At 35.8% G+C, this 25,617-nt stretch overlaps 1 protein-coding gene across 8 annotated transcripts in view; it reads right to left on the minus strand.

Annotated features, from left to right (window-relative positions):
* Nucleotides 1–25,617, minus strand: part of CDC14A (cell division cycle 14A) — a 56,073-nt gene that overhangs the window by 29,816 nt on the left and 640 nt on the right. For 3 of the 8 annotated variants that reach the window (XM_083846380.1, XM_083846384.1, XM_083846379.1), the window contains exons 2-6: nucleotides 25,351–25,441; nucleotides 15,400–15,475; nucleotides 14,704–14,814; nucleotides 9,037–9,129; nucleotides 4,658–4,737 (exon numbers count right to left, since the gene is read on the minus strand). In XM_083846380.1, the coding sequence (XP_083702506.1) occupies nucleotides 4,658–4,737; nucleotides 9,037–9,129; nucleotides 14,704–14,814; nucleotides 15,400–15,475; nucleotides 25,351–25,441 (451 nt within the window). Of the gene's footprint in view, nucleotides 1–4,657; nucleotides 4,738–9,036; nucleotides 9,130–13,796; nucleotides 13,910–14,703; nucleotides 14,815–15,399; nucleotides 15,476–25,350; nucleotides 25,442–25,617 lie in introns of those variants that run through there. The other 5 variants (XM_083846382.1, XM_083846381.1, XM_083846383.1 and 2 more) reach the window with 4 other exon arrangements.

The following is a 25,617-nucleotide window of genomic DNA, read 5'->3' on the forward strand; positions in this document are numbered from 1 at the left end:
TCATTGTCATTTGATAAAGTCATTTTAGCCCTTTTTAAAATGCTAACTATATGGAGGGAGGGTGAACTTCCTCATAGCACTAACTTGTTTTTTCACAGCATAGCCTGATGACAACCAGATATAGTGCCTGACATGGCATTAATGCTTCCAGTGACAGAACAGGTTAATTTGCTTGAGCGTCTGTATCATGCTGTATTTTGCACTAGAGATGCCTCAATGTCTTGCAACACACAAGTGGAAGAAAATCATCTCAACGGCCTTGGAAAGCCAGGGAAGAAGGAATAAATTATTTCTTCCCTGCTCCCATCTGATATAGATTGACCCATTGCAGGCCCTCATCAGATCTACTTGCCCTTCTCTCAACCCCAGCAATTCTTAAGCTCCTTATACATCTATTCCAGCCTCTTCCTACAAATTCAAATCCCAAATACCTCCTCCCTAACTTTGACTCCTCATTTCTAACTTAGCCTCCTATCTTATCAGACTCCTTCAGTTCATCTCCTCAGTCTTCTTTTTCTCACCTCCTGTACGGCTAGATTACACAGTTTTCTTTACCAGCAAGATAAACTATACCACACAGGTAACTGAATCTTCTTAGGCTCTAATCCAGTGCCAAGACCTTACATAGTCTAAAGCAGCACCAAAAGAAACTTAAGTGCTTTTCAGCCTGACACCAAATTAAGAAAGAATGCTAAAGAAATATAGATGCTTATGTCTACTAGCGTATAAAAGCTTTCTTCCAAAAGCTCAGAACTCCATATTCCCTCTGGAGAGCAAGGCCCTGGCTCAAGAAGATTGACTCCCTTCTATCCTTGAAAATAGCTTAAGTGCTGTGTTAAAACAAAACAAAAATAATTATCAAACAAACTACAGAAAATCCACCAGAAGAAGAAGAAGAAAGGAAAACAAACAAAAAAAAATCAGGAAATCCATACCCCCCCCCCAAAAGCTTTACTTTTAACCAACATGTTATACGAATAGCAAAAGCAACCGAATGTAAGAACTGAAAAGTGGAATTAAGACCTATTTTATACACACTAAAAAGCTACATACACATTAACTCTGGAGCTTAAAGAAAAAAAGTTTACTTCTTCAGTAAGCAGTTTACTAACATAGCCATTCCACACATATTGAGATTTCTTTTGACTGGTATTAGCTGCAAGAGTAATCTCAAGGGAGATCACCTGATTAAATTTCTTCCATTCTAGAATATACTTCTTCATTTGAATGTGGTTGGGATGAAGTAAAATAATGCAGTGAAAAGTCACAACAGTGACAAATAAGTTCTAAGAAGCTTAAGAGCATCAATGGAAATTAGAACATTTGCCCTTCCTGCCTATAGAAAAATCAACAGTACAGAACGATTTCAACTTTAATGATCAATTTAAGTTAGGCTACAGATTTCCTCTGAATATGGAACAAGAGGTATTTTGTTCTACCAAGAGTCATGGATTAGGATAATAATGTCTGAATTAGCCATGTTTGCCAAAATTAACACAGTTAAAAGAAAACTTTAAGAAAAGCTTAAGAAAACTTTAGGACATTGGCATACAGCCTATCTTAGAAGCAACAACCTGATAGCAAACTACTGCTTAGAGAACCTGTGTATCAGCAGAGTGCAGGGTAAATCTAAGTCTATTAAAGTATAGCTAGCAATTTTAAAGACTTCTCTGTTGTACATTCTTGAGGTTGTTTGCCTAGGTTTACACCTGATGTACTGATATACCCTCTTCTTTCTGGTTTATGTATAATTAAATTTAGCATTCTATTACTACAGTGGTTAAAAATGTTTTCACATCTAGCTAGATGACTGATGTGAAAAACAACATTATTTTATGCATACTGACTTTATTTACAAAAGATCTTTTCACTTGCAGCACATGCCTGCTGCATGTTTTATGTTTTTCAGTGTTAGCTCTGGAGAAGATGAAGAGAAAGGTAATAAAGGGCAAGATAAAAAAGTACCTCTGTCCTCATGTAGATAGGAAATAATACTTTTTTTCCTTTAGAAAAGGAAAAAGATTTTACATTTCTTTTACAGTGAGACTATGTCCCAGAAGCCTATCTTCACAAAATCCATGAATTCTCACAAATGGGTTACAACAATCCATACACAACACTCTGGACAGATTTGGAAGACAGGTTTGGAACTATGGATAGCATCTATTACTTTAAAGAAGTTTGACACCATCATTTATCTACCAGCAACCTGCAGAAGAGTTAAGCATCAGAAGACTGACGACATTTACTGCTCTCTTCTCCTGAAGCTGGCAAACTGAATGAATGGATTACTCTTCTGCAATAAATTTTGACAATTCAGACTGCAAAAACTGAGTAGTCTGTTTGCCAGACATTGACTTCTTCAGTGTATTCAGTTAGTATTATCTCCACTGGGTAACATGGAACCGTCTTTTTATGCACGACAAAGCTATCTTTATAAAATCTTGCTGTTTCTTACATTTTTTTTTTTTTTTTTTTTTTTACGAACTCTCATTTCCTGATCCCTATTCTATTTTGGAATAGAATCTCGTGAATTCAGACTCAGAAGATTTGTTCTGAATGCATATCTATTAATTTCAGTATTAATTATTAACAACACAATTGTGTTAACTTCATTATTAAAATTAAATAATGATTTAACAAAATTATTCTGTGCCATTGAGTTTATTATTGCGGTTCCTGCCAGCCTCAAAAAAGTCACATTATTCTCACTACTCCCCACCAGTAAAGGAGAAACAGCATTTTAATAAATTATTACTACATGTATCATTCTAAGGGATTGGTTACAAGGCAAAGGTCTATAGCCTTCAGTTTGAACAAACAAGTTCCGGGAAAAAAAAATCCTCCTCAATTTTCCATTTTACAATTTCAGGATTTGATAACTAAGCTTTCTGCTTTGTCAGTACAAATAATACCTTAATTTTTACTGTGGCAGGGGAAGAAGTGGGGAAGGAACCTAAAGACATAGCAATTTCTTATAATTCTGAATGGTAAAGTTTTTGAAATAGGTAAACAAAATAAAGCTATTCTGAGATTACACACATTCTACATTACTGAAAAAGTTTTGCGTCTCACTCTACTACATACAATTTGCTTTTTAAGCAAGGTTTCGATAAGCTCAAGATTCTGAAAAAATTACGTTGGTTTAATTATTAAAAACTCTTATATGAAAGAAATACTATTCAATTGTTCTTAAACTCCTGCCAAAGTTGAACCACTGAGACAACACTATTAGATATGAAAGGGAGAATCAATCTTCTAGACTCCCTTTAAATGCTACACAGTAATCCCCAGAAGGAAGGGAAATGTTGCAGTGAAGATTTTTACTTGTTGCTTTCCCCAAAATAAGGGGACAAAAGAAAAAACTGACACTGTTTCTGTGCTCAGAATAATATAGTTTGCTCCAAAGAACTTCTTGGAGTAATATTGTAATAGCTGAACCTTCTGTAAATGGAGGGACCGATGCCAACTATTTTAGATTAGCAGAGCATCAGATGACAACACATGTAAAAGGTGTAAAAAACTATACACTAACTTAAGTCATCATTCCTGTATTTTATATAGAATTTGTAGATGTCAAACAAAAACACACTGACATGTTTATAAGAGGTAATCTTTTTATGCATTTTATGAAGTATTTTTTAAAATTAGCTTAAAAGATATCAATAACCTTGCATAGCTATCAACGATCAGATGCATCTATAAACTCTCTGCTGAGAAAAGCAATCACTGATTTGATACTGTTCTTTAAAATGTATTCATTGGCTTAAGATTTTATAGTTAAACTGGTGTTGACATATAAATCTATCATCCCTAAATCTATTACCCTGTACAAACTGCTAGAGATAAACAGATATTCCTTTGCTGAGTAGCTGTAGAATCAAATGAAGCTTTTGATAAAGACAAGGTAGGTCCACATTTACAAATGCATCAGCTGACAGTGAGTACTACTTGCTAATTGCTGACTCCCCTGGAAAAGTGGATCTTGACCATCTTGCAGTTGTCCTATGAGACATCACCTGTATTTGCATAATAGCATGAGGTATTTTTATTTCTAAAGCACAATGACATTTCATGGTTCACATGACAAAAAAAATCTGGAAGTCTTTTAGATAGCCATAATAGCTAAAAGTCCTCAGATCTAGGCCTCAATACTACCTTGCTACAGAGAATATAGGCAGATTATTAAAGTTAGCTGTTCATTGAAAACAGAAAGGCCAAATAGCTTAATTTGAACTTCTATAGTTATTCTGTAAAGCAGAAAATATAACAAAACAAAAACTTTCATGCACATAAGTCTAGCTGGTTAGGTATTAAGTAGTATAAAAGGTAAGAATGACTTCCAAATAGTAAATCATGATATATCATAAAGAAAAGTTTTAATTGCTAAATCACAAACATGCTAACAAGTATTTTCTAAACCTGAAAGTTTGCAAGACTGGCTATCTTAAAACTAAAATCAATCTAAATAGTTTCATTATTCCAACACCGAGCGATTCCACCAGAAGTCATTTCTTTTTCTGTACATCAGTCATTTTGAAATAATGTCTGTATCAGACATGAAACCATTTTCTGGGAAGGGAGAGGAATCTGAAAAAAAAGTATCTTTAGCAAATTCCAAAAGCAAAAGTTATACCCATTTTTCATGTTCACATACCTAAATGGAAGATATGGTGGATTAGTTCCAGACAACAGTGTCTTATACACTTCTTCTGGTGTTTTCTTTAAGTATATTACCTAAAGCAGGGGAGAGAAGAGAATGAAGATGGAGAGGGGAAAAAAAATAACCAGCCCTGATCCTGAGAAGTCATTAACCATTTATATGCTACCCTCAAACCACTACTCTTCCAAATATATACCACACTCCTTTACAACCAGCTCATAGGCCATCTGCAGACCAGAGAAGACAAACCAACATAACACAAAAGTTTCAGAAATCAACAGAAACCAAAATAAACTGGGATTTCTGTTGTGTTACCTGTCCATTCCCCCTCCCTTTTCTTTTTTTTTTAAATCATGCAGTGCTGCAACTGGGACATTTTAAGACAGATCCAGCATTGTGTTAAGATGAAAAACAGGCATCTATACTAGGAGTACTCTACCCAACTTCAGATGATTCAAAAGAAGTACTATGGTAACAGCTGACAAAGGAAAAATTTCTCCATCAATATATACGTGAATATATACTTGAAACTTTTTATACATGCACATTTTCTGATTCCTAATTGTAGGTATCAAACTACCCATTAGCAAACAAGATGTCCAATTCAGCAAGCTGAACCTGTTACTATGAGACCAGCTTATAGTTAACACAGCACACTAAACCAAGGCTTATTCTGATATCATTGAAGGCCAGCAGTTCCACTGGCTTAACATCATAGTAAGAAACCAGAAACATCACAGTAAGAAATCAGAAGACAACACCTCATTGCACTTCAAATCCTATTTGTGCAGTAAAACTGCTCCTAAAATAAAACCAGCTTGGAATTTGTGTTATGTGCATTATTTATAGATACCTCAGCCAGTTTGGAGTGACACATTTTGCATGTGCAAATGTTTTGTAAACACAGCAGCACAGTTTTCCTATCCATTACTATCCAACTCACCTTATAGACAGCACCTACATGGCTACTCCTTCATTCTGTGCACATTTTACTGCTGAATACAAATTAAGCACATTAGAACAGAATTAAGCGGTGGTCACTCCCAGAATCTTTGCAAGTTGTTTTATGCCTAGAGTTGTATCAAGGTAACAGAATTCTCAGTATTCTGTAAGATATCAAAATGGTACGTAGATTTTCTTGCTTTTCTTACTCAAGCATGTACAAGGCAGACCGAAAAGGGGAAAAAAAACTGTTTTGCTTTAGTCTGAAAAACTGTGGTGATGCAGTGAAAAGAAGGTCCAAGTTCATCCTTGTTGTCCAGCTATCGCTGATTTCACTACTTTGAACTACTAGTATAACTCTGGGACAAAACCCTCTACATAAACTAATATACTTTCAAAAGATCAATGCAAAATAATAATAGTTGTTTTGTGTTTTTCCCCCTGTAAAGTCACTTTTAATTCTCTTCAAGAATTACTTTACAATAGGTTCATCCCCTGTTCCCACCACATCACTTCTCTAACTCACATCATGGGGCACTGCTACCCATAAAAAACAGACCGAAATATTACAAGTTTTATAGCATTTCTTTCCCCTTTGACATGTCCATTCTTATGTTCTGAACTTCCTGAATAATCATGTGATTGAAGAAAAAGCTCTTCACAGTTGGGACATATTCCTGCTAGACACATTATGTGTAGCAATACTGGCCACATGCACACTGCCAAGAAAATATTTAATGTATGTTCCAAAAAGCTTATGAAACAAAAAGGGTATTTTGCAAGTCCACCTTAACATTCATCCACTATAATTACAAATACAATTTGGTTTCATCTTGCTCACACCCCCAACATACATTTTCAAATTAAAAGTGTATGGAACAGATCTATTCTATTGCTGTTGAGATATCACAAGAATTCTGTGAAGCAAATGTAAAGCAATTTGAGGTGTTGTTTGAAACTGCAAAGAAACTGTACATGGTGCAATAGCTGAAAAGCCTTTGTACTGGCCGACCTTCCAAGGGAGAGATTACTGACTTGAGCAGTACTGGGATATGCTTAGATTAATAGAGAATGAACCCATAAAGCTGCAGGTTGGGCTCAGAAATCTAATTTATATTCTTAAATTATGAAAAAAATTCCTGCAGGCAAGTGATTGAACTTGCCTTAATAGTTCACTATTACTCAGTCTCACTTGCTTTGATAACACTTAAGACCCGAAAAACTCAACAGCTTTTCCCTTACACTAGCATTACATAATTCTAATAAAAGCTATTGATACCAAAATACACACTTATAGTAATCATGAGAAAGCAATATGACCAGCCCATCTGCTGTCTACAAGGAAAAGGAAAAAGAGCTTAGTGGATCTCTTTTCAGAGCTTGTCACAGTAAGTATTGTGTTTCACCAAGACTACTCAGAAGTCAGATTTTGGTCCACTAATCAAGTTCTGATCTTAGAAGAATTGCAAGATGCCTACTACTTGCCAGCTCTAGGGATATAGAGTCCTGAGTATTAGTCCTATTCTTCTCCCACAGGGAACTCAAACATACTGGAGAACACAAACAAGTAGGGGTCTTTTTTTTTTTCCCCCAACCAGAAGAGAAACAATGAATACCTTAACACTATGCAAAGTGGCTTCCGTCCCCCGCTCCACCCCTCAACTCATCCATACATTATTAGACATGAGAATATGCACCCTCCTTCATGATTTCACTAAGAATGCGTTCTTTGATGACAAGTGGGGAGTTCTTGTAGTCCTTTCTGACTTCACAGAACATCCTGTGTAGTAGTCCCAGCAATTTAGGAGAAATCCTGAACTTCTCTGTAAGATGAGCAAAATCTTCACGTTCTTCTATTCCTGTTTTAAATGTGTTTTATTTTTGTTTGTTTGTTTTAACCTTTATCTTAGTTTTATGACAAAAAGTAATCCTTGCAGAATTCTTCAGAGCAAGGACATGAATTTAGCAACTGGACATGATAAACCAAATACATTGAAAATCCATTACAAAAATTAAAATTTAGAAAATGAATCATTCTGAGATGTAATTTACAAACAGGTAAGTTGTTGTGAATCAAGTTTTAAGCTCTCTCAAACTCATGACTCTTACTAAAATATTTTAATAGCTATTAGAGTGTTTCAGTTCAACTTGTCTAAGAAGCTGTTTAAGTGAACAGTCTAAGTTGCATAATAATTAATGGAAACCCATTCCTAAAACATGATCCACTATTTTCCACGTTTCATTTTACACTTAATATTTTAGCACCAGGAAAAATAAAGCAAGCTTTCTCAATTAACTTTCACACATTGGTAGAGTTCAAAGTTGTGGAACTTTCTGTCTCAAAAAGCTTATGTAATTGAGGACAAGACACAAATGCAAAAGCCCTTGAATAAAATAATTCATCATCAAACAATATGGTCAAGTTGTCAACTACAAACTGTTCTTTCATTGAAGATCATGACTAGATTCCTTCAGATCAGAAACTTCCCTACCATGTAGCTCACGAGTGTACAACTAATGCATGTAAGTGAATATAGCATCTAGAGGTAAAATGCTCCAATGTTATTTCCCAAATTAATATGCTTGGATTACAGAAGTTAAGCTTCTGTAGTTTAAAAAAAAATCAGATTATTAGACAGCTCATAAATAATTTTTTAGAAAAATTAATTTTATGAATTTATTGGCATTATTATCAATCACTATAGAAGAATATGATTGAACTTCCATTGGAGGAATACACACACATATAGACAATTTTGGGATGAAATGTTGAAGTAATAGATATATTTGTGCAAACTGTTTTCCAGTGTCACACTAAATTGAGATAAATTAGAAAGTGACTATGCTGCATATAAGTTGTTTATAGTTAATGGATACTTTTTTGCATTGGTAGCACTGTATTAGTAAAGATTTACTCTTGGTACAGAGTATCTTCTAATAATTGGAATATATTTACAGTATCTACTAGTCTTTGACAGCAGAGTATCATATGCAGATGCAGACCACTTGCCTATGCTAGCAATTAAGAGCTATAAGCAGCTTAACACAGGCTAAGCTAGGGTTAAACGTGCATGCAGTTGTGGCACACTAGTTTACCTTATTGTACACATAAGCTACCTTCTCTCATGTGTGATGAGCCACCGGATACCTGCTATGGAGTATATATACAGTCACATCATGGTACACATACTACGTGCTCCCTCCCCCCCAGTATGTTCCAAAGCCACTCCCTGTACTGTAAATGGAGTTAAGTGACAAAGAAAAGGCCTCTCTAGAACTCATACAGCAGAATTTTCAAAGATTGCTTATAGAAGAACCAAATGACAAATCTGTCTACCTCCCTAGGGGAACATCCCTTGAGATGCTATTTTACACAAAAGAGATGTCTCTTAAGGAAGGTTAGAAGTATCCATGCAATAATTAGTACTTACGGCATATGCACCTATTAAAAAAGCTGCATTTGCTCGTTTCCTCTGGTCAAAACTGGTATAGTAAACTATCTTCTTTCTTGACAGACTGAAATACTGTTAAAAAATAAAAATAATTTTTAAAAAACACCATATTTACTGAGAGAAGAATAAAATTTAAAAACAATTTAAGTAGTCACTTTTGGTAAACTGATAAGTCAAAAAATTCTTATAGTCTTTTAAAATTAAAGGAGAAAAAAATACCGGTAGCATGAACTATCTTCTTACATTACAGATAAGAGTGCAGGGAAGCATTCGCTGTTCCATAGCAAATATATTGGTTTTGCTGTGCTACTTTATTCTATAAAATGCAGTTGAATCACCACATTCAATATAAGATACTATATTTTTTTCCTAAATATCCAAACAATAGCTTATGAAAGCTGTTCAAAATCACCGAAATTGTCAGACTCTCGTGTGTTAAATCTCTTCAGCATACTAAAGATTCTCCAGAGAAGACAGTCAATTTCTTTTAAAAAAGAAACACTGAAGTTAAACAACCCTCATCCTCTACACTACCTAAAAATTGGGTTACAGACAACATACTTTGATAGCTTTAATAACACGAGTTTATAAAAAAATACTGTGCAAGTGAAAAGCCTGAAAAAAAAGGTTAGGTACAGACAAAACTTGTAAGACTTGCAATTCTTCTTTATTTAGAAAGAAAAGAAGTCTGTCAGCATCCTGCAAACAAAACTCCCATTGAAAACAAGACCAAGAAGCACCAGAAAAGAATAATCAGGACAATCTGCAGCAAAGCTATTTAAAGCTGAAGAGAAAATTGTCACTTAAAAATGGCAAGCTAGACTGTTTATTGCAATTTTTAATTTTTTTCTTTATTAATTTTATTACATTAATTTTATTACATTACTTTATTAATTTTATTATACTTTGAAACCTTGTCACGCATGGTTTCCTGATAGTTTTCTATGGTTCTATTACAGTTTGAGGAAGTCATCAACAGATACACCAGATTCTGCTTCTAAATACTTGAAGGGTATTTTTATTTTTTAAAGTTGCACAACATTTTATAAACTGCCTGTATTCCAGTGCTGCTGTTACCCAACTTCAGTATTTTAAATCCTATTTGACAGTTTACTTTCTTCTCTTACTTTTGGCACTGATGACATTTGGGGGTTGGAGATAGGGTAACTGCAGCAGGATTATGTTTTATTTATTTAATTAGTGCCACTATGTTTCACTTCCATACGTTCATAAACATTGAATATTATCTTAAATCTTGTCGCAAATTCTAGGACTGCTTTCACTGCAGAAACAAATTTTGCACCCCAAAAAAAACAATACCTAAAACACCCATAGCTGATAAACTCAGGAGAAAAGTGATAAACGCATCACAGTAAGCTTTTTACTCCCACCCTTCGTGGTGCCTTTAATTAGCAGTTCTAACTGTATGTTCTAAGCTGGTTTCATTACCCCCAACTTCCATAGGTGGATACGGCGTGAGAGCTAATGCCGGTGTGTGCATCTAAATAGGACTATAGGTGCTGAGAGGGATGATTGCATAGATTGGAAGATATATCTTGAGATCAACAGCAACATCTCTCGGAGTATATACAAACATACAGGGTATAAGTAGTTATTTAATTAGTGAAGCTTTCAATTATTATTAAAACTTGTCAAAATTTTAAGATCCCTCCTTTCCTCCCCCTCCTCAATTTTTTTAATTTTAGTGTTCTCTAACTGCAGTTCCACCCATGATATGTGGGTGGGATAAGATTACAGTAGTTATGCAACAGTAACAGAACTTCAATTATAACTTGTTGACTACTACTTATTTTAAAGCGAAGTTCTTCGTAACAGTTTACAGCTCACCTGAAATACCACTTGAAACTGCGAAAAGCACTGGCTGCTAGCTAGCAGGAGTTCTACTTAACAATACCATATTTCATGTTTTATTTTACAGAACAGACTTTTTTTTTTTTTACCATATAGGTATATCAAGTCAGACCAATTCTGAAATGCTTTTGTACCAGCAAGATCCAAAGAGTGATAGCCCGCCTTAAATGCTCCCAGAACATTTAAATGAAACCAATGTAGCATTTTAACAGCTTCAATTTCAAAAAGCAATTTCATAATATTTATGAACCATACAGATCATATGGAATATTTAATTATTTTTTTTAATCCTGACTACAGCTTTAACACAAAATTGAAAACTGATGCTACTGAATGGCTTACAGCACAGCAAGCAGAGGAGAATTGCATCAGGATAGAATGAACCACTATTTTTGTTTGCACATGGGTTAAAGAAAATCATAGTTTACAGCAAATGCTTGCTTAAGTGACTTGCTGCTTGAAGTGCAGCATGCATGATTGCTTCTATTAATGTGAACAAATTCTCAACTCAATTACACTTTCAGTATCAATACTAAGCTACACAAACTAGCTTAGTATTGTTAAACATACTAGCTTAGTATTATTAAACAAACTTGCTGGTTTTTCAAACACATTTAGTAGGCTAAGTCTAGTCCTTTGGCTAGGTTCAATGAGAAGTGTTAGGACAGCTTTGGTGGTGGTGTCTTTTTTTTTTAATTTTTTTTTTAAAGAAACAGCTCCAGAGCTCCACCTGAATGTAGAGCTTTAGTTTCCTTAGATACTGCAGAAGGAACCAAAAATGTTTCAACAATGAATTTCCATATGAGTTGTCTATAGAATAGCTATAGTTAAAAGATGATACAGTAATACAGTTGCAAAACACCTTTCACTTTTAAAAGATTAAAATACATATACTGTGGAGCACTGAAGATATTTTCCTTTACCAACAAGAAAATTTCTGTAGCATTCACACATCACTAGAATATAAAATGAAACAAAATAGTACTTGTTAAGATATATCCCAGAGGAATAAACTGAAAGATAGTCTTTTGAAATAAAAGCAGAGGTTACAAGAGAAGTGTGGCAGTTTTTTTTGTTTGTTTTGTTTTTTAAGGTGATGAAAAAACTCATTGGTGCATGATGGGACTCCAAAACACATTTTTTCCACTTTAAAATTACTTTAATTTTATAAAAAGATGAATTGTTGCTTCTTGAAGACCTCAAGAGAGATTTACTTGCACAGAAATTGACAACAGGCCTAGAAGGTGCTACTGTGGACAATTACTAGATTAATACCTATTTAGAATCGCCAGATCACCACATTACTATACAGTAATTTAATTAATGGATATAGTTTAATATACTTGCATTGTTCAGCAAGAAATTACTGCAATGTGTTTAATAAAGCTGGATAAATGTAAATACTGTTTACATATACACTAAAATATACGTGCATAACAGTGAACGTAACGCTTGCAAACTGGGCATGAAAAAAATCACATTAAAAAATGTCTATATAACCTGCCTCATAACCTAAGCTGTCCTGAAGGAGACACTTGCAGTTACTACAGTTCCATGTATATGACCAACAGGTTATTTATATTAAAAACAAAAAACAAAACCCAGAACCCTCTGCAATTTCACAACACAGTTAGTATATGAGAAAATGTTAACCCCACAGTTCATAACCCTGCCTGAACCTTCCCTGCCTTTAATCTTCCATAATTCATATCATTTTTGTCAGCAACTTTCCCTCTAATTACCCACTTCTAAATTTATTGAGGTTTTACAAGCTTATATGTGCACAAAACACAGTGGTTTTTGAAATAGTTTTATGAAATCGGACATTTAAATTGAAGAAAAAATAAATTTAATGATTGAATTGTAATTTCTTAGTCAAGCATTTTTTTCCCAAAAAGAATTCAACGAACAAGTAGGAAGATAGCATGTTCAAGCATTTTTTCTTGCTGTTGACTCAGCTAGTCAAGATCATCTCCATAGCAATCAGCGAAACATTACAAACATAACAAAGTCAGTAAGGTTTTCCTGTAAAGCATAACTTTATTACTTTACCTCTAACTTTCTCAGCAAAACTGATATTTGAATAAATCCTTCAGTTTTTCTGAACAGAACTATTCACAATTTTTACAGTGAGTCAGCATAAAGTTATGATAGTTTACTTTAAAATGCTGGTCTGCCATATATTACATTTCAAACAGCAATGCCTTTCGCTCCTTACCTGCTTCCCTGCTCTTCCAAAAGGGAGGGGAGGAAGCAGAAAACTGCCTCCTTTGTGCTTAATCCCTCTCGCAAAACAGAAATAGATCCAGCTAAAAGATTTGTGGGGTTTTGATTGTTTTTTAAACGAGATCTTATCACATTTTTCCTGTTTCTACTCATATAAATTTTAAACTTAAGAAAAGCCTTCCAAGTCTTAAATTCCTTTTGTGATACCATGGCCACACAAAAATTATAACATGTAGTGCATAATTTTTTTGTGCCACACTTCTTTTAAAAACTTTTCATAAGAAAAGTACACACAGTATATACCCAACCAGGTACATACCAAATCATAGCAGGAGTCATCTGGGCTTAAGCACTGTGATTGCCTCAGGGTCCCAAGAGTGCTGCAATATAGCAACAGCAACTACCCAACAGCAGAGGTTGGATTTCCAGAGAATTATAAACCACAGTGTCTTAACTTCCTATGATCAGCCACTGCTGGTGTTGGTCCCAGAGCATGGTTACCTTTAATGCAAGTGTATGCAAGCAGCAGGTTGCCAAACAGGACTCTTTCCCCCAGTGGTTAGTTCAATAGGCACTTCCCATCCAAAAAAACATCGATCACAGGCTGCCCACGTGTCACCCTGGTGCCCCAGGAGAATTACCATACTTCTGCTGCAACAGTTGCCCACTGCATCAATGCCTTGCCAGCAGGTAAGTCACAGGTCACAAACTTCTGTCTTATACACACACTAGTTCAGGCCTCATGTGGGAGAAGTCCCTGCAGGGAGGCTTGTGAAGGACAGACATGAGAAAGTGAGAGGTAGAAGAGCAGATAGAGTAGAAACTGAGAAACTCAACTAGCAAAGCTGAGCAATAGTCTTTTGTAGCTAGATCTATCGTACAAATCAGTTGCATGCTTAGCCTTAGGATTACGTCTTTCAAGTCTACTTACCCACTGCAGATAGTACGTAAGTTAGGACAGAGTCTGGCATGTATTTTAACTATCACAGAAGCAAAGTTTACATTAGCAGGTACTGGCCTATCTCAGACATAGTGCCAACTAGGCAGACTGGAATCTATTCATGCAAGAGTTTCTACACTACTCAGGTGGTATTCCAAGCTTCAGCTGTTTGATTTCAGGTATTACTTTCGAGTGGTTGCACTATCAGGTTACCCTTCTCTATTATACATTAGGAGTTTAAATTAACCTATTTGGCATTAGTCTGTGGTAAGGTAGCAGCAATAAACAGCACCTCTTTTCCAGCTGATCTGCATGAGATTTCTGTTACGTTCTTGCCAATCTGTACTCTTCATCTTGTACTGTGAGTTTTTGTGTGGTTTTTTTTTCCAAAAAAATATGAAAGTTACATTAAAATAACATTAAGGTTTACTAAGCCAACACTGCAAATATCAGAGTTACTCATTCAGTTTCAATTTGGCTCCCTTGTATATTTTTTCAATTATAATATATGATCTTTGATATGATTTTAGACAACTACTTTAAAAAGACAGGACAAACACTTTGCAGTCAAAATAAAAGCTACCATGGTATCTGAGGAAGATACCTACATTTTCTATTTGAACTGCAGAACAACTCAAAATTGCCTTAAATCTCCAATCCTTCTTTGGAAGCAGGAGAATAAGAGGGCTTCTACAAAGGAATTGATAGCAGTGACACCTCTGCACATAATACAGAAAAAAACATTTTATATGTGTAAAAGACCTTTCCGTAACACTTATTACAAGCAACATTTTATTGAACTGAAAGATTTCAAAGTTTTAATTTTTTGATTGAGTGAGATTTAAGTAGTATGAGTTCGGAGTCCGTTTTCTTCTTGTTCAATGGGGTCAGGGATAACAAATTGTTTGTTTTAATATTTTTTGAGTGGGTTGCTTTTGGGGGGAATATTAGTTTTTTTTTTGTTTTTTTTTTTGAGTTATTCATACTAACATACTAACTTCATTAGCTGCAAACCCATGAAATATCCATACAACCACACTGTTTCTTATTATTTTGTCATAAAACGAAGATTATGAAAAAAGGTGAACCATTCATCAGTAGCTCACCCGCTAAGCAACAATGAGGGCATATTCCTTCTTCCATTCTTCAGAGGGAAAAGAATCCAGAACAAAGAAGAGCCTTAAAGCTTAGTAGCAACTATCTAGATAACGAGAACCTAATAATTGCTTTCAAACTGGATAATAGGTTTTAGCTGAGTTTCAAAGCACAAGAATATAGGAACATTGTTTTTAAACAAAGCTTACCTTTAATTTCTTATTTAGTTTACAGCAATATCTGTATAACATTGCCAAATTTAAAGGTCCAAAATCTGCATAGAAACTGGGAGAAAAGAACAAAAAATGTGTTATTTATACAAAGTGCTAAGCAAATTTCAGCATGCATGCTGTTGATAGTTAAAACTGTTAAAGAGTAACTTTTGGGGAATACCAAGTAAACAATATACATAGGGCACCAGATAAAACCATATATAGATTCATTTAAGAGGAAAATAGTAACAGTTAATTTGAAAGCATATGTAGCTTCATTTTAAGGTGCTGTAGTAACTACCTTTTCCATTATATGCACACACATTAACTCTTGCCATACCCAGTCTGGGTTTGGCTAAGACTACAGAAAAGGAGAGCAGAGGACTTCAGGATGTGCTCTACTCTCCTTTTAGCCATGCTGCTCTCATTCTAGATACACCCTCATCTCAAACAGCTATAGAGCCTGTATCATTAGATACTATGAAGAAAAAGCAAAATTTTACTGCTTAGCGGAAATTGTATTTAATAATGTCCAATCTTGGTATCTCTCTGAAATTTAAATCTATTTCTTTTTTATTCCATCCTCCATTATTCCAGAGACTACATATTATACATACACCGTTTACACAGAATGTGTTTCCTTTTTGATGCCCAGTCCTCTTGTCTCTAAGCTCTCTCACTTTATTATTTAATTAATGTTTTCTCAATGTTGTTCTTCCTTTCTTCTAGATTTTCCTCAAACATTCTCATTACCCTTGAAGCAGCAACTGCTGCCCTTTGGATAAGAGATAATGGCAACAGGCCATACAGGAAAATTATTGCAAAATAAAAGTTCCCTGTAGGGATTCACAGAGCTTTTCCTAGCTAACCCTAAGAGCTACACTTTTAAGGCTTAACACTTTATTAACATCCCCCATACGTATCCTCTCAAACAAAAAAAGACCAAGCCCAGTAAAAAAGAGACAATTGTATTAGCCTGATTGCCGTTCAGAAGGAGCAGCCAGCCTGCCACACCAGTGTTATTTCAATATCATCTACTGTACAACATCAAATAACAATATAAGTGCTTGTTAAGATTCAGTTCATCCCCTTCGGTACAAAACATTAGGACATAATGCTTACATACAGAAGCTCATTAGCTGGGTCAAAGACTAAGCTGTCCAACTCAGGACTTTATTTGTAGGTTGCACAGAAGTGAAAATTTCAGTGGCAATAAAGCAGTGACTAGCTTTAGATTCCACATCTTTTCTAAGATAAGACTGGCAGATATGGTCAACAGTTACAGGTACTTTTAAAAAAAATATTCTGTTAAGTTTTTAATTGAGACGAAATGAAGCGCAATACGTAGTTCCTATAATACAGCTCTGATCAGCCTAATGATAGATGAACTGTGTATTCAGTTATAATGCACTGAAAAACTAAAGCCATGCTTTAGGATAATGAATTTTCATTACTAATTATTTGCTAGAAGTACATCAGTATGAACTCGTATAATCCACTTTTACCTTTCAGCATGATTAAGCTCAAACAGGAACGCAGGAAAAACACGTGAAAATTAATTTACAAATCAATTTATACACAACAGACAAATTACTTACTGTTTTGATGGAGGCAAGAAAAAGATACATTTATTCAGTCAATCCATGAAGTAACAGGGTATTTTTTTTTTTTTTTTTACACAAAATAGACCTATTCAGATTCTCTCATGAGCCAAGCTAGAGTTGTCATGATCTTAAACTGACTATTTCTCCATCATTTACTACTAAGTACATTCTGCTTTTCTTAATACAGTAAAAAAAATATCAGTATTGAACGCCCTGGTATTACCACTGTTTAATACTTTTCAGAATCCAAACACAATCAGGAAGAGAGGGTATTTTTGGTGAGTGGTGCACCACTATTACACGTACACCAAAAAAACCCACTGTCATCTCCCAATTCATTTGCACAGCACCACGTAGGCAGTATAAACAAGCTACTGACCTCACTGATACAGTGTTGTTGCGGTTGCATGAGGGAGAAGGTTTATTTCCTACACAAATAATTTTAACTTTTTCTACCAACTTTGTTAAACTTGAATAAGCTTGAATGTCTTTAATGGAGCTAAGTGAAACAAGTGTTTCACAATTCTTGAAATCAAACAGTCCTGAAAGATAACAAAACTCTGTACTGAAGTCAATGAACTCTGATCCACAAACCCCTTCTTCTATCCTTAAAACTAAATACAATTTCTGATAAATTTTGACAGAAGAGTTTAGTCTTATCCACTCTTCTTACTTTTAGTATAAAAGGCCATTTTTTCCTTGAATTCAAGACACTTGATCCTGACTCAGAGAATTTTCTTCTTAATAACAGAATTTTGAGAGAGTGAAATATAAGTGGAGATGGGAAATTGGGATGGAATAGCGATGAAGAGAAACAGCACACCAACTCATCCTTTAAATTAAGGAATTTTATCTGGTAAAAGATAAAATACAATAAATCAAATCTGATTAGTTGATAGTCACTGGTAACAATCTATGCAATATTAGTTCATTTATATTTCTTTTATGGGTAATAGATCTATTGTATCTAGATGTTTTGTAAGCATTTGAATGCAGTAAGAAATTGGGATATCTCTGAAGCTTAAGCCAGTTAAGACAGAGTCATTTACTACAGAGGTGGGAACCAGATGTGAGAACAGAAGGCAAGTAGAGTATTAATCTACATTTAATTATATTTTGTTTTAATCAAATACCTCAATGATAGCTTAAATTATTCTTTCCCCTCATCCCATGGAAACTTATTATCCTTACACTTCTCCAACTATGTAACAGTAAAAAACACAGATGTACTATATGAATATTTAAACAATTTACTTCATAAATACTAACATAATGCTACTTGGGAGCAGTAGCATAGATTTCTTGTATCTGTATTCTCCTTAGAATCAACTCCTAGAACCACCCCTTCTTATCAGTTCTTACAGCATATAATTTGAGTTACTTGGTTACATAGGAACTGCTATTCACCTGGAAAGGCCAGCCCAGATGAGCTCATTAGTTCACTCTGTCATGCCAATACATCCTTCCAAGGAATTTAACAGTGAAAAAAATGTAGTCTAGAACTCTTTGGGACAGTAACTTGTTTCTGATTGCAGTTCTATGCAATGCCACATGAAGGTGCCATCAGTTAGGTCAAGCCTCGGGCACCTCTGCTGCATGCTACTTTTTACTAAGTATTTGAATATGGCCGACCCTGCACAGCAGCAGTGTGATAAACAGCTTTCATATCCTGAAGTATTGGATAGAGCCTGATAATGGTCAGTGAAGCCAGACAGTCTTTGAAATGAACTGATAACCTCTATGCTAACATCACAATCAACCTATTTATGGCCAAGGTATCAAGTTATCTTTCAAAGATAAATTGAACTACTTATATTTTACCCTAGAAACCTGATAGTGAACACAAACTTTTTGCCCCGTAGATGAACGTGCTAGAGCAGTAGTTTTATATTGCCACTCACAAATTCTGTGATACAGCAACAGAAGTATGGAAAAAAAGATAGTAGATTGCTACTAGAAGATCTGTTTCAGGATTCTTTTCTCCATGCCAGATCAGTGTAAGTTCAGTGTTACTGCTACCAAACACGAGGATGTGTATGCATTCTGGCATCCAGTAGTAGGCATTTCCAACAGTCTGGATATGGTTCAAACCCTAATTATCATAGTGGAAAAATAATAGGACAGATCCACAAAGTCAGTTCTAACAGTGCAATAACGCTCAGAGGGGATGATGTTACTTGCATGGCAGCTTAGTCAGTTTTTGAGTTAGTAAGTTGAGAACAGGGACACAGTTCAGCAATTGCAATCGCTTTCTGGAGCATGCTCACCAGAACTGGAGCACTACTTTCTGTAAGAAGCTTGCTCCCTTGGACACAAGCAACTGTGTAAAAGTCTTTTTCTACCAAATAGGAGCACCTCAAATTGGCTGCTATTCAAACCAAAAATTAAACCATAAGGGCTTTAAGAACTAGTAGAAATGCCATTTCCTAAATACAGGATTATACTAATTTGTAAGCATGGTACAAAGATCCTGATACTTGTTTAGCTTACTATTAAAATTAAGTAGTGAGACTAAAATAGAATGAGGGATATATATATATATATATATACACACACACACATATATATATAAAATCTCCATTTGCTTTTCTCCCCCCCTTTCCTAGCCTGGATTTCTAGAACATTCAGACAACTGCACTGCCAGGTCTTCTTTGCTCCCATTAAGTAGTACAAGAACCAGCCACCGGCAAAGAGGCCAACTGTCTACCACAGATAAAGGCTCCAAGCCCTGAGCTGAACACGCCTGAAGTGCAATAGTTTCTGGATGAAAGCCAAGAGGATTAATCCACATATTCAGTACAACCTAACTCTGCTGGTCAGTAAATCTTACCTATTTTTTTTCCCCCCCATTACTTTTTCCCAAAGTGTGTTCTACCTTCCCACTTCTCAAGTGCATGAACGAAGGTGGGATGCCCAATAGCACATGCTGTCTGCTCTAACCCCACCAATGCCAGTAACGGGTAAATTGCTGGCAGCTTTCTTATCTGGGCCAAGGCACAATCCCTAATGCTTAATACTACTTAAGGATTGCACGCTTCTGAATGACAAAGGAAGATACAGTGAATACCTAGAGATATAACACCCCACTGCTTGCATCTGAATGTAGGAATAATGCCGAGGGTCCGGATTATGCAAAACACCAGGTACTCAGTCTATTTCTCCTTCATTGTTCCAAATCCTCCTCAGGATACTGGCTCTTCAAAATCCAAAAAGAGATCATAGCACCAAATTACAGATAATTAAATAGCTACTCCAGATGCACGAGCTTTTCATACAATGCTCCTCGATGCAAAGAACATAGTATCAGTGAAGAGCTTCTTCCATAGAGTTTGACCATAGAAGATTCTTCAGATTATGTTAGAAAACTACTCTCTACAGAAAATAAAAGCCTTCTTAACAGAGGCCAAGATTTTTTATGTTTTCTATATTAAGCTATACTCTTGTCCAATAGGAAACTGAAGTCTACAAAAAAAAAGTTATTCTCTTCCAGTCCCCAATTGCTGCTAACAAACAACAAAATATCTTCAATGCTTTTGACAATTTATTTTGTCTTCTCCATGTGAATCACAAAATTACAGATGGCTGAGGTGGGAAGGGACCTTTAGAAGTCATCTGGTCCAAACCCCTGCTCAAGCAGGGACACCTACAGCAGGTTTTGAAGATCTCCAAGGAGGGAAAATCCACATCTCTGGGCAACCTGTTCAGTGCTCCATCACCCACACAGTAAAGAAGAGCTTCCTGATGTTCAAATGGAACTTCTTGTGGCCCTGTTGATGTCCACTGCCTCTTATCCCAGTACTGGGCACCACTGAGAAAAGCCCAGCTCCATCCCTTTTGCACCCTCCTTTCAGGAGTTTATAGACTTTGATAAGGTCCCCCCAAACCTCCTCTTCTCCAGGCTGAAGAGTCCCAGCTCTCTCAGCCTCTCCCCACAGGAGAGGTGCTCCCATCCCTTGAGCATCTTGGTGAAGAAGTGAAGACATGACTGCATATAAAATTTAATTTGTACTGGAAAGAGCACCCCAGGTGTTAAGGGGCAGCACTTCGCAAGTTTCAAATATAAAGGTATGCCATTAATTCATGTCCTAAGCAAAAGTTGATATTCCCAGATCTCCTGATTTTCTTTGCATTGAATTTAATCCCTCGATTTAAGATGGAAAACAAAAAAGCTACAGTACTTTCTTAATAGCTATTTGTAAGAATTAAATATAAAAAGCTGATGTTAGCATAATGAAGTTTCTCCGTTCTGTATGTAAATTCATATTGATAAAAACTTAGGAAGTTCCTTAAATGTAAGTAGTGTTTTGTGGACTTTAACTCACTAAGTTATATTGGTCATTTGATAGCGAAGTTCAACTTCTCATAGGCTTCTGACATGAACAAGGAACTCCCTGTTCTCCGTGTGAAGTGACAGGTCTGTTTGTTGTAACAAGGCTAAGTTTAAGTTTTCTTTTTTCCTTTCAACTGATATAGGCCACAGAAGGCTAGAGAAGTTCAGGTTTCCTATGCAAGTACCGTTATTGGATAGCTGTAGAAAAGAAGCATTTTACACCAGTCAAATAAGTAAGTTAACCCCTACTCTTACCACAGGAAAGAGAAACTGCTTCTTTGCATAAACACATCCTACAAGTCAAAGTACAACGATTACTCATTAAATGATGTTTTTAAATGATGTTTTAGCTTTGAGTCTTATTTTATGGCTGCTCAAACCAAAAAATGTACGTAACATTAAGACTGCTGTGAAGTGGGCAAGTAACACTAAAATTTTCGAGCCATGGTATAAAACATTGGATGTACAGGGAATGTCATATTATTACTTTTACAGCTGATCACAAGATTTCAGACTAGACCTGCAAAAGCTGTTTATACAAAAGATTTGAAGTTAGAAGAAATAACTGAATAAAAACAATGGCTTATGAAAACTGCCAGCACAATTTACCAAGATGCTATTCCTGTTTCTAATGAACTTTTATTTTTGTTTTCTGAGAATTTACACAGCAATAAAAAGGACATAAAAAGTTGCTTTGATAAAAACATGTGAAAGCCAAGTTAACCAGTCAAGTGTAATATTCCTAACCCAGATCTGTTTACTGAAAGGTGAAACATGAAAGACACTATTCTTAGAGAATAAAAAGCTTCTTACTCTTGCCTAACTCACTAATTGAGGTCTTGCCAAGCAAGGCTTGTGTATTTGCCAAATGACAGTCTTCACCAAACTGGGTAATTTCTCATTAACTCCATTTTCCTGAAGTAATAGTTACCTGCACTATATTACTCTGAAAGACTGTATTCTCCTGTAAGTAGTAATGCAGACTTCCTCGGGAGGGACCTCAGAGTTTCAGAGAGAGACTGACAAAATCTTACAGAAACAGAACAACTGGGAATAAAATCTTAACAATTCAGAGTTGCATTAACTCATTCAGGTTTCTTGTTCTCTTAACCGAGGAATTTGCATACCCGCTCTTCCCTAGCGTGATAGGTTCAAGGTTAAATTGCAGCACATGTAACTAAAACAGTGACAGTTCTGCGAGTTCCTTGTCAGCTAATGTTTGAGATGTGCCTAAGCGCATTTAAGGCCTTTTTTAAAATTTCTAAAAGTATGAATGTTTAAATAATACAGTGTTATGAATTTATTAAAACAGCTGACAACTTCAAGTGAAAACTGAAGGCTAAAGTACTCAAGATTACATAACCACATTTTGGGTATAACCTAGTGTTTTGTCACGTGATTTATCACAAGAGCAAGTCAGCATTCAGCAGAGCAAAACTTCCAAAACCATCAAGTTTAGTGCTAGAACTCTTTTCTTTAATAAACCACGTATAGTATTAATTTACACTATTATTCCCTTCTGTCTCATCAAGAGTGAGGAGAGGAGGGAAAAAAAGGAAGTGAGGCAGGAAGGAAGTTAATTACTCTGTGATCCAATAATATGCTCTTTATAATCAGACTAACAAACCCATACCCACATATGCCTGAGATTTTTAGATCAGATGTTGCTTCCAAGAAAGCAAACTGCCCCCAGTAAAGGCAGCTGAAGAAATTTAACACTTCATGCTTGGGAGTTATTGCTGAAGATAATAGAAAAACAGCCCAAAGAAAAGCAGTTTACTTCCATGCGCAGTGAAATATCTTTGTAGTCACTAGTATGATGCATCTTAACATGCGTCATATTTGACACAATAATATGCATCTTAAGTCAATAATTGGTTGTGCTAACAAAGTTATTTCACAGGTGTTGAGGATTTTGTGTCTGAATGGACATCTTCTACCCACACAACAATTTGAACAAATCTCCTACTCACATAACAAATCTCTTCCACATAACAATTTGAACAACTCATTTGATTAAAAAGCAGAAGTGGACAAGAAATTTTGATTGGGAAGAACAGCAAAGGCAGGCCATTTTGACTCTAGAAAACACTGTTCTGAGCTACAGCACTTCAAAGATTACTTCCAAATATTCATTTTGTTATCACTTAAATATTTCTATTCTCTTCCTCAGAAAGGCTGCATTTTTAAGAAAGCTAGCAGGAAATCTGATTTGGTGTATGAAGTTATACCCTACTACTACTTAGAAACAACTCCTGATGTCAGGGCCTGTCTTCACTGTGTAGCCTGTGAAACAAAACAGACAAATATCATCAAATTGATGGACACGACCGGGAAACTACAGCAGAATCAGCATTTCCCTATGAACTATCAGATTTGCATTCTATTCCTCACTTTGCCCCTAGCTTCCCAATTTCAGAAAGATACTGACAAAACTATAAAACTGTAACCCTACCAACACCTACTTTTACTTCCCCAATAACACAAATTTCCTTGAAGATGGGAGTGAGAAAAGGAAGAAAGCTTGAAATCAGATATGGTTTTACCACCAAATATTGCATAACTGATAGCGATGCATGCTGCGTTACAAATATCAATGGAAAGCTTAGTACCGTTTATCTAGAAGAGCTAGGTTATTATACAGGATGCATTCATACCAGCCAGCAACTGTCACTTAGTTTCTACTTCATATTAAGTTTTACTATTGGAGAGTACAACAGGAAGAGTACTGTTACTGTATCAAATATGGATGATACCTTTAAAAAGGTCCCAATAGATTAGGAACTATGGATTCAGAAAATATACCACAAATTATATGTCTAAAGTCCCTAGAAGATAAAGGAAATGTGACTTCCTTCCATTATCTTGTAAATATACATGGTATTATTATACATTCTGGTGTGTGGTTAATTGACACATGGATTAAGGAATATATTTATTTAGTTTCCTTCAGTGATTGTTACAGAAAATATTTGCAATCCAAACAGTAAATTACACAAGTTAACTTTGAAGAAGGATCATCAGGAACTCCTTTAGAAGACAATGAAGATTCAGAAACGCGTGTAGAAAATAAAACCCAGAACTTTAAGATTTGCATAGAAGATAAGCTAGAAACAAAGGATGATTAGTTTACACCTCCATAGAAGCAACACTGAAGTCACTGGAGTAGGGTACAGTTGATGCTCGTAAGTTTTTCAACACATGGGCAAAAAAAAGTTATGTTTAAAGACATAACTAGAACTTTTTCTTGTTCCACTAGAAAAGTCTTGGTACTGCAGCAAATCCTTTGTCAAGCACCTATAGCTACCATCATGGATGGAACAGCTGAGCTGGGAACACAGTGTACAGTGACAACTCTGTGACCACAGCATAGGGCTATTACTTTATTTGTTCAGTGTAATTATTTCATGTCTCTTAGAAGTACTCTAACTACACTCAGTTTAACTGTTGACCTTCTACATGCTGTCAGAATCTTCCAAACACACGAGGCTTTAACTTCACAGAATACTTTCTCTGCTGTTCTAAAGCTCCAAAAGCCAACAGGAAGTGCTATATCAAAACCATTAAAATAAGTTGCAGATGTTCTTCAAAAGCAAATTTAAGCTTTGCATTCTGTGATTCTGTATGAAAGGTGATCATTTCATACGCTTGATAAAGGAAAACACATAGCAAAAAACTTTTGTGGAGTATGAATATATGAAAGTCTTCTATTAAAGACACTGTTTACAAGGCATACTTAATCTAAGAGATCTTTTCCACCTTATAAAGCAATCTTACAGAGGTCAACTATTTTACCCTAGCTCAACTACAATTTAACTGGTCTTGTGAGCTTTTTTTTTCCTATTTAAAAAAAAAAAAAAAGTTAAACTAGCTTCAGACAGGTTATATATATGTTCAAGCTAACTTATACCAACACTTCATCAAAGTAACTAATAGGGGAGTAAAAGTACTCTACAGAATACCGAAGAAGCAATCCCTTTTAACATACAAAACGCAACAGATGAAAGCACTTACTTTTCATAGACCAGTTCCTCATCAGTACAGAAGTAGTGGGTGTTCACCGTGCTCTTGGGTTTATTCCGCAGAGTGGCGAAGTACAGCCGGTCTGAAAGACAGTCGGGGGCTGCCCTAGGACCGGACCCAGAGCCCGGCGCTGCGACAGGGGGGGTCCCAGCACGGCCGGTGGGCAGGGGAGGGGATCCCCCACGCGGGCAGACACCCTGCGAGCAGAGGGGAACCCAGCAGAGGCGTAGCAACAGGTGCCGGCCCCGCTTCTTGCCG

This window comes from Anser anser (assembly GCF_964211835.1).
Source record: "Anser anser genome assembly, chromosome: 8".
Taxonomy (NCBI): domain Eukaryota; kingdom Metazoa; phylum Chordata; class Aves; order Anseriformes; family Anatidae; genus Anser; species Anser anser.